At 55.0% G+C, this 16160-nt stretch overlaps 7 protein-coding genes across 7 annotated transcripts; 5 read left to right on the top strand and 2 right to left on the bottom strand.

Annotated features, from left to right (window-relative positions):
* The first annotated feature begins 84 nt into the window (after positions 1-84).
* Positions 85-5010, top strand: LY79DRAFT_684872 (TPR repeat-containing protein). The gene is made up of 2 exons (XM_060564636.1): positions 85-3366; positions 4402-5010. The coding sequence occupies exons 1-2, from the start codon at positions 381-383 to the stop codon at positions 4830-4832; spliced, it is 3417 nt and encodes a 1138-aa protein (XP_060415037.1). The 5' UTR covers positions 85-380; the 3' UTR covers positions 4833-5010.
* A 135-nt stretch (positions 5011-5145) lies between these two features.
* LY79DRAFT_550895 (uncharacterized protein) lies at positions 5146-5969 on the top strand. Its single transcript, XM_060557595.1, has 2 exons — positions 5146-5411; positions 5502-5969. The coding sequence occupies exons 1-2, from the start codon at positions 5246-5248 to the stop codon at positions 5918-5920; spliced, it is 585 nt and encodes a 194-aa protein (XP_060415038.1). The 5' UTR covers positions 5146-5245; the 3' UTR covers positions 5921-5969.
* Positions 5918-7279, bottom strand: LY79DRAFT_171144 (beta-eliminating lyase). Its single transcript, XM_060551214.1, has one exon. It carries the CDS (start codon positions 7051-7053, stop codon positions 5986-5988), a length of 1068 nt encoding a protein of 355 aa, XP_060415039.1. The 5' UTR covers positions 7054-7279; the 3' UTR covers positions 5918-5985.
* Positions 7280-7504: 225 nt separating this feature from the next.
* On the bottom strand, positions 7505-9254 carry LY79DRAFT_513541 (uncharacterized protein; the record flags this gene model as incomplete). The annotated part of the gene is made up of 4 exons (XM_060554505.1): positions 7505-8276; positions 8329-8608; positions 8697-9094; positions 9163-9254. The coding sequence occupies 4 exons, from the start codon at positions 9252-9254 to the stop codon at positions 7505-7507; spliced, it is 1542 nt and encodes a 513-aa protein (XP_060415040.1).
* Positions 9255-11668: 2414 nt separating this feature from the next.
* On the top strand, positions 11669-13336 carry LY79DRAFT_589535 (uncharacterized protein; the record flags this gene model as incomplete). The annotated part of the gene is made up of 3 exons (XM_060561046.1): positions 11669-12369; positions 12431-12508; positions 12565-13336. The coding sequence occupies 3 exons, from the start codon at positions 11669-11671 to the stop codon at positions 13334-13336; spliced, it is 1551 nt and encodes a 516-aa protein (XP_060415041.1).
* A 949-nt stretch (positions 13337-14285) lies between these two features.
* Positions 14286-15065, top strand: LY79DRAFT_500790 (beta-lactamase/transpeptidase-like protein; the record flags this gene model as incomplete). The annotated part of the gene is made up of 2 exons (XM_060553364.1): positions 14286-14507; positions 14700-15065. Coding segments are annotated over 2 exons (588 nt in total), but the record flags the coding sequence as incomplete, so codon positions are not given.
* On the top strand, positions 15066-16160 carry LY79DRAFT_513800 (penicillin-binding protein; the record flags this gene model as incomplete). The annotated part of the gene is made up of 2 exons (XM_060554531.1): positions 15066-15667; positions 15719-16160. 2 exons carry the CDS (start codon positions 15066-15068, stop codon positions 16158-16160), a joined length of 1044 nt encoding a protein of 347 aa, XP_060415043.1.

Genomic DNA, 16160 nt, shown 5'->3' on the forward strand with positions numbered 1-16160 from the left:
GTCCTGGGTGAGCCGCTTATGTAACACAGTGAGTAGGTGAAAATTTGCCCCGCCCCCACCATGGAAATTTCGATTTCACAGGGCATCAACGCTGCGCCTGTTCCCCGATTGAGTCAACTTTCTGGCCGGAAGAAAACGGAAGAAAACCATTGCTCTTGTGAGCATATAAAGCACTGCGAATTGCAAAAAACACAGATCGAAGATAGCCTCTTTGACCCGTTTGGAGCTCGTGTACTTTGGCAACAGCCGTCGTTGATCAGTTTCGGGCGCGACATACCCCGCGACGCGGGGCAAACGGCGCACTTATCGCAGCTTTACGACCCCTCCATAATCACAGGCGAAGTGCGAGTGAGTATCTTGCACCAAACTTTGGTCCGAAGATGGCGGAATCACAGACAAACGGCGGCCATGAAGCTGCCTCTCTACTCTCACAAGTCTCGAACGGCGCATACATAGACGTCCTTACGTCGCCGGTCGCCAAGGACCTCGTTACCAAGTTCGTCCGCCGCCTCGAAGCGCAAACTGCCGGGGAGAACAGCAATACCCTGCCCGCACCATCGCAGGAGTCGCTGTCCGAAGAAGAGACTGCTGTCGGTCTCGCTGCCCTCAATGCATTCCTCCAGGCGAACGTGACCGGACCGGTGCTGGAGCATGTCGACAAGGTCGAGGCGCTCTTCGTCGAAGCGTCCGCGGCAGCCCCCCTTGGGGTGGCAGACACCCTCAAGGCGCTTCGGAAGAACAGTTTCAAAGCTCTCGAAGTTGATGGCGTCTCGCCGTATGCATACATCCCCAACATTGAACTCTTCGCCCTCGCTCGTCACATCTTCACTGAGTCCGCATCCGCTAGCGGCGCCGTCATCAAGCTCTCTTCGTCGCGGTTGAGCCTGCCGTGGACACGCCTGCGCATCAACGTGTGGCACTTCAAACTCCTCAGCCAGCCCTCCCTCGGCCCGGGCTCCAATTTTGCAAAGTCGTCGCAGTGGATCGACGTCCCGACGCTGGCGGAGCAGATTAACTTCGGCATGGAGGCCGTCAGGAAGCAGATCCTCGACGAGCACGTGTGGTCGACGAGCGAGGAGAGCACCTGGTCGAAGGAAGAGAAGGTGCAGTTCCTGCTCGAGGCGGCTAACACGCACATCATGCTCGGCCGCGACGATAGGGCGCGCGAGGCGCTGAAGGAGGCGACGGAGCTGAGCAGGTTTGCCTACGCACTCTCTGGCGCGCTCGGGAAGAGGACCAAGTTTCAGGAGAAGAGCACCAGCCAGCTTGTCGTCCTTGCCAAGAGCGACTCGCCTACAGAGAACGCGGAGGAGAACGACGACACCGAGGCGAAGCCCGAGGCCGTGGCGCTGAACGACGACACCCTGCTCGAGGAGATCCAATTCTCCAAGGAGGCGAGCGGCAAGCATGGCGAGCTGGCGGCCACGTCCGCCGGCCTCCCTGCTACGTTGGCGGATCTGTCTCCGGACGCCCAGCCTCAGCTGTCGCCGCTCGACCAGATCATACTCCTCACCGAGGCCACCCTCAAGGACACCTTCTCCCCCGTCGACACGCTGACGTCGGAGGAGGTTCTGCCGTACGCCGTGCGCGTCGTGTCGGATAAGGCAACTAACTGGCAGATTTACACGCAGGCCCTGCTGGTGCGCTCGCGCATCGAGGTCCACCGCAGCAGAACGGTTGAGAGGGGCGTCTTGCAGATGCAGGCCGTAGTCGATCAGGTCGTCGTCGACACCTCCGAGGCCCCGCGCCCCAGAGCCGAAGACGTCGCCCACGAGCCCGAGCTCCCGGCCATCGCCGTCACCGCCCCCGGGGAAGCGGCAGCCCCCGTTGACGCGGAAAAGCCGACGTCCTTCTTCCCGGCCGCCAAGGAGACCGACACGGCACCGGCGCACGTCCGCCTGCAGTACATACACGCGCTCTCCTCCCCGCCGAGGTGGCATCTCGAGTCCGAGCTCGCCTACTCGTGGGCCGGCGTCGGCTCCCTCGTCTCCGCCCTCGAGATCTTCAAGCGCCTACGCCTCTGGGCCGAGGTCGCCCTCTGCCTCGCTAGCAGCGCCTCCGCCGACGACGACTCCGGCCGCGGAAGCGGCGGCGAGGACAAGGCCAAGGCGCTCGTCCGCTGGCGTCTTTTCCACCGCACGGGGCAGTCCGTCGTGGAGAACGCAGACCCGGATGCCGAAGACGTCGCGCAGCGCGACGTCACGTACCTCGACCCCGCCGACTTTGCCGGTCCCGAACGCAGCCCGCCGCCGCCCAACGCTCCGCGGCTGTTCTGCATCCTCGGCGACCTGGAGAACGAGCCGGCACACTGGGAGCGCGCGTGGGACATCTCCAAACACCGCTTTGCGCGCGCGCAGAAGTCCCTGGGCGAGTGGTACCTCGCTCACAAGGACTGGGCCAAGGCGCAGGACGCGTATAAGCTCGCGACCCAGTGCAACCGGCTGAGCCCCGAGATGTGGAGCCGGCTGGGCGACATCAGCCTCCGCCTGGGCCAGTTCGCAGACGCGGCCGAGGCGTACAGCCGCGCCATCGGCGCCGCAGGCGACGTCGTCGGCGGAGAGGACGCCCGAACGTGGAGCAACCTGGGCAGTGCCCTCTGGAGCATGTACCTCGAGGCGGTGGAGGAGCTGAAGAAGCAGATCATCGAGGAGAAGAAGACGGGCGTCAAGAAGAACGAGGAAAAGGACGAGGAGGATGACGGTGACGACGAGGAGCCCAAGCAGCACGAGTCCAAGCCCCGCGACCCGGGCACACTCCTCTCCCAGGCCCTGGCGGCATACAAGCGCGGCGCGTCGATCGCGCAGGACAACTGGCGCATCTGGGACAACGTCCTCACGCTGGCCGCGCGCATGCGGCCGCCCGCCATCGTCGACATGGTGCAGGCCCTCGGCGCCATCATCCGGATCCGCAAGACCGAGGACGCGCTCGACGACGCCGTCCTCCGCGCGCTGCTGCAGGAGGGCGTCCTCTCCAAGACGAAGGAGGACGACAGGGGCGGCGGAATGTACGCGCCGCCGCGTGGCACCGTCGAGAAGGCCGTGACGGCGCTGTTCGAGGAGGCCGTTGTGCCGCTGATCACGACGAGGTCGGAGCTGTGGGAGCTGGTGGTGCGGCTGCGGGTGTGGCGGCGGGACTACGCCGGCGCCGTGGACGCGGCGGAGAAGGCGTGGCGGGCGGCGATGGGGGCGGGCGCGGGGGGCGGGCTGGCGGCGTCGGCGGCGGCGGCGTCGGGCGGCGCGGACCAGAGCCGGAACTGGCTCGTGGACGCGGGCGCGTGGGCGGCCGTCGTGGCGCGGACGGACGAGCTGGTGAGCGTGCTGGAGAACTTTGGCGGCGAGGTCGAGGGCGTGGGGAGCAGGTGGAGGGGTAAGGCGCGGAACGCGGTGCGGAGCGTCATGAGCCGCGGGAGGGAGGCGTGGGAGGGGACGGAGGAGTGGAAGCAGCTGGAGGGGATGATGGAGGGGTTGAAGCTGTAGATGAAGAAGGGGGGGAAAAAGGAGTGTCAGCGAGGTCATGGAGTGGTCACGATGGGGAGAGTGGTCCGTAGACTCGAGACCGGATATCAAAGGCTGAAGCCATATACCTTGTCTCTGCTTTATTCCTTGTCCCCTTCCGATACCTATCGAGACGCAGATCTGGGCCAACTGTGGATGCTTTTCTCTGTATATGCTTTGTTACCATATTTTTCCTGTCAGACTGGCGCATCACCAAGGCTAGTGTCCATGTGCACCCATCAAGGTCGAGGATTCGGGTGCGGAATGCGTTTACTGATGCAGCAGCAGGACCGAAGCTGTAAAAGTTGCTTCGCGTACATTTCTTGCTTGACCCATGATACGAGGCCCATTGCTAGGACTCCAGGGAGTCCGGACTGCCTTGAAAGAGAGATGGGTTGCGCGCAGGATGACAAGGAGATAGAGCCTGAACAATGCGGCTTGTTTGAAGATGTGAGTCGAGAACCGCTCTAACCCCTTTATCGAGGCTGTTTCACAGCCCTCGAACGAGGCCATTCATCGCCAGTTGTTGTTCACTATGTAGGTGTCTTACACCCTCGGGAGGGGGGTTATTGTTTCCTTGCCGCGGCAAAGCCAAGGCCATCTTTTTCTTCTAGGAGCATGCTGAAAGAAGACTCTATTTGATGTCGCTGCCGCCTGGGATGCTTTGTTCTACCTCAGGCTGAAAATCTAATAAGAGAGAATGGGTTCTCCCTGGGCAACACAACTGCTGTTCATGTACCACTTAGACGGATACAAAGCATATAATCAACTCACACCTGTACCCTCCTATGAAATTCCCCTCCGCCGCAATTTCAAACAGAGCGTAGTGAGACCATAAGAGAAACAAAACCGGCCTCAAAACGAAGACAACACGTTTACTCCGACACTATGTACGTCCATGTCTTAGGTTTTTCCCCATCACCGGCGGTTCTTTTCCCGTTCCTTAGTCTCACTGAAAAAGAAGCGGAAGATATGATGCTTCTCGCTGCTGCAGCGAATGTGCAAAGCCCCGGCACAGACGCCGGCTCCCGCACAGTCAATAGTTTTCCATCAGGCAGCTCGGATCAGCCATCGTTCCTAACACCATTATACACATCCAGCCCCTCCGCCGCCCATGATATCGATATTGCAGAGGAAAGAGATTGGACATGGAGAGATGTAGCTGACGCAACGCCAACTGAAACGCACTCGTGGGTCCAAACAGCAGAAACCGAAGACCCGACCATGTGTTTCCTAGACGACCACCTTTACCTCGCAAACGATGATGCGGGGGGCGAAGAGAGCTTCAGGCAGTACCGGTTATCGGATATGATCTTGGACGCGGCGCACATTATCTGAGACGGGGATCGATTGTTGCGACTCCCGGATCAAAAAAGATATCCGGGTGAAATCACATTCGAAGCATCTGGTAGTTAATAGACCTTTCCTTGGGCTCAAGATACTACCATGTTTGGAAACGACAAAGAGTACCGACCAAGGAACAAAGGGTTAGTTAGACGCACTGATCCAGCTGTCTGATGCCGACGAGTGGACATGCGGCTTGCAGGCTTCGGGACTCGGCCGAAGACCAAGTGCCGGACTACCGACAAGGGCCGCAATCTGATTAGTGAACAATGAATAGCGATGATAAACCATGACGTGATTGAAGTCCAGAAGTCTGCAGACAAACAAATCCACTCTGACATTCATGCCCGCTCCAAAACACACGACTAGGTGAACCCGCGACCAATCCAATCGATTATCCCACAACCATGTCCTTGACGCAAGAGTTGGCATCATGGATGTCCCCGAAGAAGCTGGACTTGGGAAGCCCGCCGAAAGTGGGAGACTCCGCCCCGAGCACCGACTTGCTGGAGTTTCCCAGGGCCGACGAGAGGCCGGCCGTGGTCGTGTTCCTCAGGCATTGCGGTTGTCCATGTAAGTCACGATCCCATGATGCTAAAAAAGACGTCATCCGTTTCCCGCCCTTCAGAACGAGCATGTCAAGCTCACACCCCAGGGTTTAAGTCGCCGAGAAATCCTTCCGCGTCCTTCGCGAAGCCGCCTCGGCGAACCCGGATGTCGCCTTCGTCGCCGTCTCGCACTCGTCGGCGTCGCACACGAAGAAGTGGGTGTCCGAGGTCGGGGGCCCCGGCGGCGACGCGAACCCCGTCGGGGTCGTCACCGACGAGGGGCGCGACGTCTATGCCCGATGGGGCCTCGGCGCGTCAAGCTTCCTGCACGTCCTCAGCCCGAGCGCGCTGTCGAGCGTGTTCAAGCTGGCGCGGGAGGAGGGCATCGCCAACAGGCCCACCGAGAGCGGTAGCCGATGGCAGACTTCGGGGGCTTGGGCCGTGGACGGGAGAGGAGGCGTGACTTGGGGCGGTCCAGCTCAGACGGCGTCCGAGATCCCCAACGTCGAGGAGGCATTGTCGTCGCTACGCTAACGGACCTCTGTTCACGATGTATTACTTTGTTCATGTGTTAGATATTTATTCTTTTTTATTTATTTTTACTTATTCCAACCCTGGACCAAACGGATAAACTTGTCCACCTCTGTCATCTCTGTGGCCCATGTCGTCAGCAACCTCACGACCGCCTCGTCGTCGGCACGCTTCTCCCACACGTAGAATGTGAAGTGCTCCTGCAGCGCCTGTATCAGGCCCAAGGGCAGCACCGCAAACACCTGGTTCGTCTCCGTGACGGCGTACACCGCGAAGCCGGCGGCGGCGACCCCGCTGGACAGCGTCTCGGCGCACAGGTTGGCCTGCCGCGCGAGGTCGAAGTAGAGGCCGTCCTTGAAGAGCTCGGCGAACTGCACGCCCATGATGCGGCTCTTGGCGAGCAGAGAGCCGTGCTGCTTCATGTAGAACTCGTACTCGGTCGCCAGGCGGGCGTCCTTGACGACCACGGCCTCCCCGAGGAGGGCGCCGTTCTTGGTGCCGCCGATCCAGAAGATGTCGGTGAGCTCCAGCACGTCGGCGAGCGTCATGTCGTTGGCCTTGGACGCCAGCGCCGTCCCGATGCGCGCGCCGTCGAGGAACAGGAGGAGCTGGTTCCGTTCGCAGACGTTCTTGATGGCCGCGAGCTCCGCCCGCGTGTAGAGCGTGCCGATCTCGGTCGCGTTGGAGACGTACACCAGCCTCGGCTTGGCCATGTGCGGGAAGTGCCAGTTGTCGTCCATGGCCCGCTGGATGCTCTGGGGCGTCAGCTTCCCGTCGACCGGCGCGACGTTGATGATCTTGTGCCCGCTGGCCTCCACGGCGCCCGTCTCCCTTGTGACGATGTGCCCGGAGCTCGCGGCGATGACGGCCTCGTGCGGCCGCAGACAGGCCGCGATGGAGATGGCGTTGGCCGACGTGCCGCTGGGCACGAAGAAGACGCCGACGTCCTCGCGGCCCAGGTGCCGGCGGATCCGCTGCCGCGCGAGGGCGCAGTATGCGTCGCCGCCGTAGCCTGCCTCTTGGGATGTGTTGCTGGATAGAATGGCTTTCAGGAGCGCCGGGTGGGCTCCTTCGCTGTAGTCATCGAGGAAGCTGTAGCGAGGCGCAGTATTGGGGATAAGAGTTTGAGAGGGCATAGTTGATGGCTGGACGGTATGACGATATGGTTATAGACAACGAAAAGAATGATGGGAATCTGTGATCCCGTCTCCTCGGAATTCTACTAGTATATAGAATTCCCCGTTCCCCACAGAAAGATGCACATCCAAACGTTAGACGACAGCCGAATCTGAGCGTTACTAAGTGGAACGTTAGTCAGTGCGGGTCTAAGTGACGCCCACGCTCAACAAAAAAAAAAAAACGTGGACATAGCTATGCTCCGAAACTACGGGTGTCTTGGAACCTTATCGCGGCAGTAGTTGCGACGGCTACATACGGGGCATGCGCGGATAGTTTCGGCATCGCGGGGCCGGCTGGGGGTTCCGGCGTTTGTTTGACAAATCTGACAAGGGTGGGCGCAGGAAGAGACGTGATTGTGTGGCCGTGCTACACAAGCGACTGCGTCGATGAGGGGACCCAAGACACGGGTCACACGGCCCTCGTTGTTGAGGAGGAAGACGTCGATGAGGAAGTGATCGTGTTGGCGGCATCGAGAGAGAAGTCAATGAAACTCCGGTAGGTCTCGACCGTTGAGGCGTCGAGGGGTTTGGGGTACGTTAGTACCTTTTGCGACTTCGGCCTGAGGGGTATGCCGGTGGCCGTCAGGTCGCTGGACTGGTCGAACAGCTCGGGGTACTTTGTATAGAAGGCCGGGTCGATCTTGTAGTACGACGCGCCTCTGTCCATGTTCAGCAGCTTGAAGGCCGCACGGGCGTGCGACGGCGAGGAGAAGAGGGTCGCAATGTCGGGGGCGGGCATGGCTGCGGGCGTCTCATCGAGGCCGTCGTCCTCGCCCGTGGTGGACGACATGGCCGTGATCAGATCGGTGACTCGGATATAGACGGTGACTTGCGGCGCGCCGAGGATGAGGTCCGACATGTTCGTCTCGACTACGTACCCTGTGACCGCGTCGCAGAATATCTGGTCAATCTGAGGATTGGCGGCGTGGCGTTGTATGAGCCGGTCGCGGATCGAGGGGAACGGGATCCAGTCTATCACGCGCGGGTGCGGGTGCTTCATCTGTATCTCGGTCGGCCGGTATCTGGGGTGCAGCTTCTGAAAGGTGGCGGTAGACGGATAGAGTTGCCACGCCGTTAGCTCTATGATGTGGAAGAAGCGTGTTTTGGCGTACCAGGCCATCACGTCGGGCCGGGTCATGCTGTTGAACATGGAGAGAACCATGAGAACAGGTTGGTAGATCCTAAAGTCGGTCAGTCTGGTTCCGATCAGCAATGAACTCTAGCAATTGTTACCCTTGCATAGAGGGTTGTCCTTCTGGCGTAAACCCGGACGCTCTCAGCTTGTTTTTGAGGAGACGCTGGAGGAGCTGGATGTGGTCCGAGAACGGTGAGTTTGATTGCGTCCAGTTCTTGCGCAACAGTGTGCTGGACTCTTGGGTTGCAGCTATGGCTGTCAGGTATGGTTCTATGCCGGTTTGGTACTCGAAGCTCCAGATTTTCGGGATCTGGGGATAGAGCGGGCTGGTGCCAGCAACGTTGACGAGCTCGGATGATAGGTACTCCTCATTTTGCCCTACAAGTTATCAGTGCCTTGCTTTTATATTTTAGGTCATTGTCCTACTGGCCTGTCATGGAGGGTAACGTCAGGGGCGGATCAAAACTGAACATCGATGTATCCAATGGTTCCAATTCCAGTGGTGCGTAGAGTTCGGGAGGTTGTGGGGTAATATGCTTGCTTTGCTTGTGGTCCTGGTTTGATAATCCAGTTGATGGCTTCCCCGAGTCATCTATAAACCTATCATTTCCGTTCTCGATGGTAGCCGTATCATCAAGAGTCTTTGAAACAGAGTCGCTCAGCCCTTGGAGGGTAGCTAGCAGCCGGGACATCTTGGCCTGGACCTCGACCAGCTGCATCCGGAGTTGCCGATTCTCCTGCTGCAGTGCCTCGATGCGCTCACCGTCCGACTTCTGATGAACATTGACGCGGCTACTCAGCTCCCTGATGCGCTCTGCCTGTCTGCGACGGAACGCTTGCTGGGAGAGGCGATTGCGCAGTCGTCTGCGGCGTCAACGTCAGCTGTCATTCGCTGGTATTAGGGAATGGATGGAGATTCTGCGATCACACACTTTCGTTCCTGTTCGCTCATGTGACTGTCAACGCCCTCTTCTGTTGCTTGGAGATCGTGGCCAGACATCTTCTGGTTGGCTGACCTCGGCATTTTGTCGATTGCCGAGACGGAACGGGGAGTGAGATGGAGAGAAGTCAATATTGCCAGTCGAACTTCGTGCGAAAGCGCCCTAAACACTAATATCGCCGTGGACCCGTGCTGGGCCGTTGGCCCCACCACCGACTGCATTGGCCGCCTGCATACTAGTAACTTGGTAATGGCACTTATTGAAATAGACGTTTTGTTCACCTCAAGTTACAAACAGATGTGGTTCTCGGGTTCCTGCTTTTAATCCGACAAGGGCAGGAATTGATTCCAAATCATTGGAGGAACGGGCGTGCTGAGAAGCCGCGACTTCAGGCTTGCAATGACTTGTGTCAGATAACAAAACGATACCATTAGTTACGTAGGCAGTAATAGTAGCTTATATATTGTAATACACACCCCTGATTTGACCTAGAAAGTCACATCTGAGCACACTTTTGATGAAAACCTAGTTAGGTACATCTCGCCAATCATAGGTGGTGAAGATCTACATAGACTTTAGTAGGATTTTTGACTAGGGGACCCTAATAGGAATTAAACCTACAGTGCTTAAGATCTATAGCTAGTTACTGCACTTATATTAACATATATAATATAGTAGGTAGAAGCTAGGCTTATAACTGTTATATAACAAAATAATACTGTTAGTTACGTGGGCAGTAATAGTAGCTTATATATTGTGACAACTTGATGGTCAGCTACTTCTAGGAGCTGGCTACATTGTTCTCAACATCACCCCGTTAAGGTGTCTATTTCAGCAATGAGCATACGTGAACTCTACAGGAGGAAACAGATATGGGAACAAGATTAAACAAGAGGACTGCCGATTTTGATAGCAACATGCGGACTTTCAATGGTGTACTGGAAGCAACGGCGCTTGCTACACGGATGGTATGCCGACTACTCTCAATGTGGTTGAAACTGAACGCTCCGAGAGACTCGCTGATGGAATGATATAGGAAAAAGACTACGAAAGAAGAGGTTCCACGGCAGCTATGATTATTGCCAGCCACATCGAAAATAAGGTGGTCAAAGGAAGAGCATCTTGTCCCTTGGGATGATAATCTTGCCGAGATTTGTCGTTGCTGTGAGCTGCTATACCAACCTTTCGCTACATGCTAGATTTTTGAAGGTTATTCATGTGTGGAATAGCAAGAGCACTAAGGGTGAAATTTATTAACATGTTGAAGTCTATTTTTCAATGCTAGTTTTCAACCAGACTGCCCCTACCAGGTGTGAAATTATTTCACCGTGAATCGTGGTCTGTTGGGTATTGGCCATCACGGTGCAACATGATTCACTGTCTATAGAATAGAAATGTCTCAAGAGCAAAGGGAGTGGGAAAAGGATATGAAGCAGTAGATGCACACCAGGGTAAAGTGCAGTGTTGATGTTAGCAACGGGTCTTTATGCAGGAATCTTTACCGAGTGACGAGCAAACTAGTGTGGAGCCAAGTGCAGCAGTGGCGCCAAAGCTTGACTACCATCTTGGTTTGGGTTGTTGTTAGTTGTCTCTTATTCGCTTCCTATTTGATGCCTATTGGGTTTATGATCGGGATTTGCATCTGTCCCTGAAGAGGATGAGGAAGTGGCTTTCACGGACTTTATGTGCAACCCGAGAAACATCCGCAGATGATAATTCCACTCAGTCATCGAAAACTCAGAATGCCGATGACCGTTGTCTGGATTCGGTTATGAGATGGCACTGAGCATAGTCCCTGGGGATGATTGAGCCAGCAACGAATATTGACTCTGTTATCCGTGTATCTGGCAATATCGATGGTATATGATGCATGTTCATAGACGCTATTCGTGGCGTTTTATCAGTACTGCTTGCATGTAAGCTGACATGAAGCTGAAAAGGCTTTGCAGGGCGTTGTGCGGCTATGTCCGAGACACCGACACGATAATTGAATACGATGCGACACTGAGAGGCAGCCTGTCAGCCTACATGTACCAGGCATACTGCCTGCCCTCTTTGAGAATGCTAAGCTCCTCTTGGGTGTACCGCATACCGCATTCTTCCTAAGTGGGCGGCATGCATGTCATGCGCGGCGTTCGCGAAGCAACCTCCAAGGGTGGCAAAGATAAGCCACGCTGACGTGAACGCTAATTCGTTCGTAAATTTACCAGAGAGAACATCATCGCCCAATGGCTAAGTTCCGTGTGTGAGATTCACAAGACAGAAGGTTGAAACAGATCCCTGAGCGCATGTGATTGAGACACTATCTGTTATTCTAAGGGGCATTGGCATGGTTTCTTCTCCCTGCAGTGATATTCTGGGCCACGACCGCCACAAAACCCGAAACATTTCGCAGCATGTCCAAAAGAAAAATTATAAGTCTGTCGACTTTCCACGTCATCTTCATACTCGGCGAACCTCCACACTCGTCGTGATCATAGGTCACGCCAACCTCATAATGTCCACCTCAAGCACATCCACCGGGCCCGTCACCGTCCTCCAGTCCGTGGAAAAACAACGGGACCGCATGACCACCAAGCTGCAGGTCACCGATTCCCATGTTACAGGTTCTGGAAACATCACCACAGTCCGAGCTACGCTTCCAGAGTACCATGTCTCTCCGCCTTGGCAACTGCTCTGGGACGATTTGTGGCTCTTTGTCAGGCATTCCACACTCATCCCATTCATCGTCGACCCCTTGTGGTATCCTCGTCGCGATGGGGTACAGTACCCTTCTCTGAGTCAGGCATGGCTTCCCAGGAGCATTAATTGGGATATCATCCAGCGGACAGTCACGGCTTCGCAGAGTTGGTACCAAAAACTCGTCGATCCCTTTTTCCCTTCTGGGGAGATGGACGAGCTCTACCCATCAGTGGGGAATCTCATCTCCCTCACGGCTCATGGGATCCTCATTGTCGCGCAGCTCTCGTTCTTGGTTTCTATTCCTTTCGCTACCAATCTCCCGTACAACGTCGTAATACCTTATATTCTGGGATTCATCGCTCTCAACTACTTTGTTTGCATACCGCTCAACGCTGGAACGAGTAATGGAATGCTCACATCCCAACACGACCGTTGGGAGGAGGCCAGGCACTGGGATTCTCTCAGAGATGAAGACTATCGAGAAAAGTGGATTTTCCTCAACGGAATTTCTGTCGGGTTTGTGCCATCCATTGTCGTTCTCTCAGAACATCTACCGTGCTAACCAACATGCACGAAGTTCTCACTGGCTGCAAGGCAACCTCAACAGGCTTTCGAGGACCTTCCACCGCCCCATTGTTGGCGTTCATAACCCCACGTATGTACCGTTCTCATCTTTCGCTCGAGATCGATAATAACGAAGACCTTTTGCAGGGCCGGCATTGTCTTCGACATCATCCAGTGCCTTTTGGAAAGGTGTTTTTACTTTGGCACTACCGACACCAGGACCTGCTACTCGCTCATTGCCGCTGCTCTGAGTCCCACAGAAAACACTGACAAGGTCGTCCTCATACTTCATTCCCAGGGCGGTCTCGAAGGCAGCATCATCCTCGACTGGCTTCTTTCCAACTACTCTCGCGACACCTTGAAACAGGTGGAGATATACACTTTCGGCAACGCAGCCAACCACTTCAATAACCCTAGAGTAAGTGGCGAGGAAGGCATCCTCGGCCACATCGAACACTACGGCAATTCTGGTGACTTTGTTGCCGCATGGGGTGTCAATCACTTCAAGTCCCTCGTCGCCAAGGCGTCCCTGAATCAAGATCTCGAGAAAAAGGCACGATCATTCGACTTAGGATACATACTCGGCCGTGATGAGAGACAGAACAACTTCTCTGGACTCCTGTTTAAGAATGAGGTCAAGGGTCATCTGCTCAACCAGCACTACCTGGATAGAATCCTGCCTCTGAACGTCTCCCTGACCGGCGTCGAGGAGGAGAGTAAGGGGAAGCCAAAGCCGGGCACCTTTATGGACTCGCCTATGCAGTCTGATGAGGGAAGTCGCAAAATCGACCACGAGGGTGCCAAAGTGTACCAAGAGAGCAGGCTTTGGCAGTACATCAACGGTAGATCGCCCCCGCCCAAGGTCAGGGATTTGCCAGCAAACTTCTGGCGGAAGGTTAACGGCGAACACACCCAATGACACTAAGGATCCTGGATTATTCAAAGTAATGAAAGATGCGAAATGCGCATACTCCCTCTTCTTTGGCTATTTGTTCCATTGCTTATCTCATGTCACCCTTTATTCTGGTGGAACCCGCACGTATGGACAAGTCTATCAAATTGTACTCCCTAAGTAGGCTCAACAGTCCTGCAATATACCAATCCCCTGCCTTGAATGTTTTTGACCTCACTGTCACGTGGCAGCCCTCGGGAACATCCCACCCTATGTAACCTCATATGATTTGAAGATCAGAACTGAGTAAGACAGTTCCGCATATACTGTTTTGTAAGTGTAGCAAACTGTGCTTCCGCTAAAAAGAGGGTACAGTAGTAGTCAAATCTAGCAACTATGTGTGAATCTGTGCATGTGGTAAGCCACATTTGTGATGGCGGCCACAACTGGTACTAGCCACGCAAAGCTATTCCCAGCTTCATGATAGTGAGTTTGTGTAGACAGTCCATCATATTGTATGTCTATTAACAATAATCTACACAGTATGCATCCATATACTATCTAGTTTTACTATGCTAAGGCTGAAATTTGCCTTTTCCAAGTTAAATGTTTATCGAATTATGTCCTAAGTTTGTTGATGCCGTTCAACGACGAATTAGCATGGCCATAGTGAAATAAGACGTGAGCTTTCTCACTTTTGCAGGCACAACACGACAAGCTTCCTAATACAGCAAGATACACGAATGATGCAACTGATAAGAGATGACTTCGCCGTCATCAGCAATCCCTGCGGCGCAGTGAGCCGACCCGGAACGGCAAATGAAATGCCCGTCTATATGGACAAGGGTTTCACGCCACCCCCTCTCCTTCATCTATCCGTGTCAATCTTACTTCCGTCGGTAAACCTGAATGTCGTCAGCTTCATTCAACCCGTCGTAAAGCCATACGCCCACTTGGTCACAATACAGCGGTCGAGATGAAACCTCAGCTGCTTTCTTGTGCCGTGCTTCTCCTTGGGAGCCGTGCATCTGTGGCTGATGCACAGCAAATACCACTCGGACAGGATGATCCATCGCGTGACAGCCACCCCCGTGCGGTCTCACCAGACCTTGACGCGTATATTGAGGGGATCATGGAAGATTGGCACGCGCCCGGCGTGACCGTCGCTATCGTTGATGGGGATAAGACGTGGGCAAAGGTATGAATGCATTTCCATTGCTACCTAATTGAATCCCTCGATTGGACCACGCCAGTAGCTAGGGATTTGGCAAAGCCAACCTCTTAAACGCTCCTTTACGATCCACACATTCCAAGCATGTGGCAGATCGGCCGATACTGCTGGTATACGATCATATACCACAGAATTTGACGTCTATTTGTTTCTAATTAGGGCTATGGCTACGCGGTTCTGAACTCGACTCCGATGACGCCTCACACTCTTTTCTACACGGGCAGTACTACAAAGTCGTTCACGGCAGCCGGTCTCTCACTTCTCATTGATAACGCCACTGCCAATTCCTCCGTCTACTCCGGCCTCACATGGAAAACCCCGGTCTCTAGCATCCTCCGTGACGATTTCGTCCTCAGCGACGAATGGGCAACGGCGCACATCACTCTCGAGGATGCCCTAAGCCACCGGACGGGCTACCCGCGTCACGACCTGGCGTCGGCGGAGACTACCCGAGAGACAATCCGCCTGCTGAGACACTTGCCGATGGCTGCTGAACCACGCACAAAGTTTTTGTACAGCAACAAGATGTTTGCTGCCATGGGGTACCTCATCAGTGTTCTGACCGACTCGTGGCTCGGTGACTTCTTCCAGGAATACCTCTGGAAGCCGATGGGAATGAACGAGACCTATTTCTCACTATCGGATGCCGAGAGAAGCGGATTAATCCTGGCCAGGGAGTACTATTACGACCCCATTCATAAGAAGCACTTTGAGGTCCCTCATGATCCATCTTCTGCAGAAGAAGGCGCAGGGAACATCATCTCGACGGTGCTTGACTACGCAAAGTATCTCCGCGTGATGATAAACGAGTCTGCCCCCTTATCAAAGGCAGGCCATCGAGAGATCAAGACACCCCGGAACTTTGTATCATCATCAAAGATTCCCTATGTAGGGCCTGTGACGTATGCACTTGGTTGGAGTGGCGCCGTGTTCGAAGGCGAGCAGATGTATTCACACAACGGTGCAGTCACCATGTTTAGATCTACCATGATGATGATACCGTCCAAGCAAATCGGGGTGGCAGTTTTCACAAACACCGATGTTAGTGTCCCTGAGGTTATCGCGCACCACATCTTGTGGGAGCGTTTGGGCGTGCCCAAGGACAAAAGATACGACATCAACAAGCAGTAGGTCATCTGAGAACAGCATTCAACAGAAACAAACTGACTTGTTCAAAGGCTCCTCTCTGAGTATAAAGACCAGCTTGAAGATTTCAAGAAATGTGCCAAACTCCTGTACCCGTCTCTCCCGGACCCGCCATATTTACCTACGCTGCCTATCTCCGAGCATGTCGGCGAATTCTTTGATCCTGGATACGGTACTCTCAAAGTCGACTTAAATTGCCCCGAATTGGTTGAAGAATGCAAGCTTCGAATTTTGGGTGTTGGCGGAGATGCCTTTGCCTACCTAGGGCCCGCAGTTTACCTTGAGCCAATGTCCGGCAACTCTTGGCTTGGTCGTGAATTCTTCGGTGCTGGGTCGGCCGAAAAGATCCTTGTGCCCGGATTTTGCATGCCTGTCGAGTTCAAAGTAGACGTACAGGGAAAAGTGTCGCATTTGGGAATTGGGGTTAGAATGGAAGGGCCCGGCCAACCTCTTACATGGTTTGAGCGCATCTGA

Source organism: Colletotrichum navitas, assembly GCF_030913465.1.
Source record: "Colletotrichum navitas strain CBS 125086 chromosome Unknown LY79scaffold_23, whole genome shotgun sequence".
Taxonomy (NCBI): domain Eukaryota; kingdom Fungi; phylum Ascomycota; class Sordariomycetes; order Glomerellales; family Glomerellaceae; genus Colletotrichum; species Colletotrichum navitas.

Excerpts from the sequence above, each read along its gene's own strand:
- LY79DRAFT_684872 (XM_060564636.1), top strand. The coding sequence starts at position 381 with ATGGCGGAATCACAGACAAACGGCGGCCATGAAGCTGCCTCTCTACTC. Across the intron at positions 3,367-4,401 it reads CGTGGGGAGCAGGTGGAGGG|GTTTTTCCCCATCACCGGCG; the intron begins GTAAGGCGCGGA and ends TCCATGTCTTAG.
- LY79DRAFT_171144 (XM_060551214.1), bottom strand. The coding sequence starts at position 7,053 with ATGCCCTCTCAAACTCTTATCCCCAATACTGCGCCTCGCTACAGCTTC.
- LY79DRAFT_550895 (XM_060557595.1), top strand. The coding sequence starts at position 5,246 with ATGTCCTTGACGCAAGAGTTGGCATCATGGATGTCCCCGAAGAAGCTG. Across the intron at positions 5,412-5,501 it reads CAGGCATTGCGGTTGTCCAT|TCGCCGAGAAATCCTTCCGC; the intron begins GTAAGTCACGAT and ends CCAGGGTTTAAG.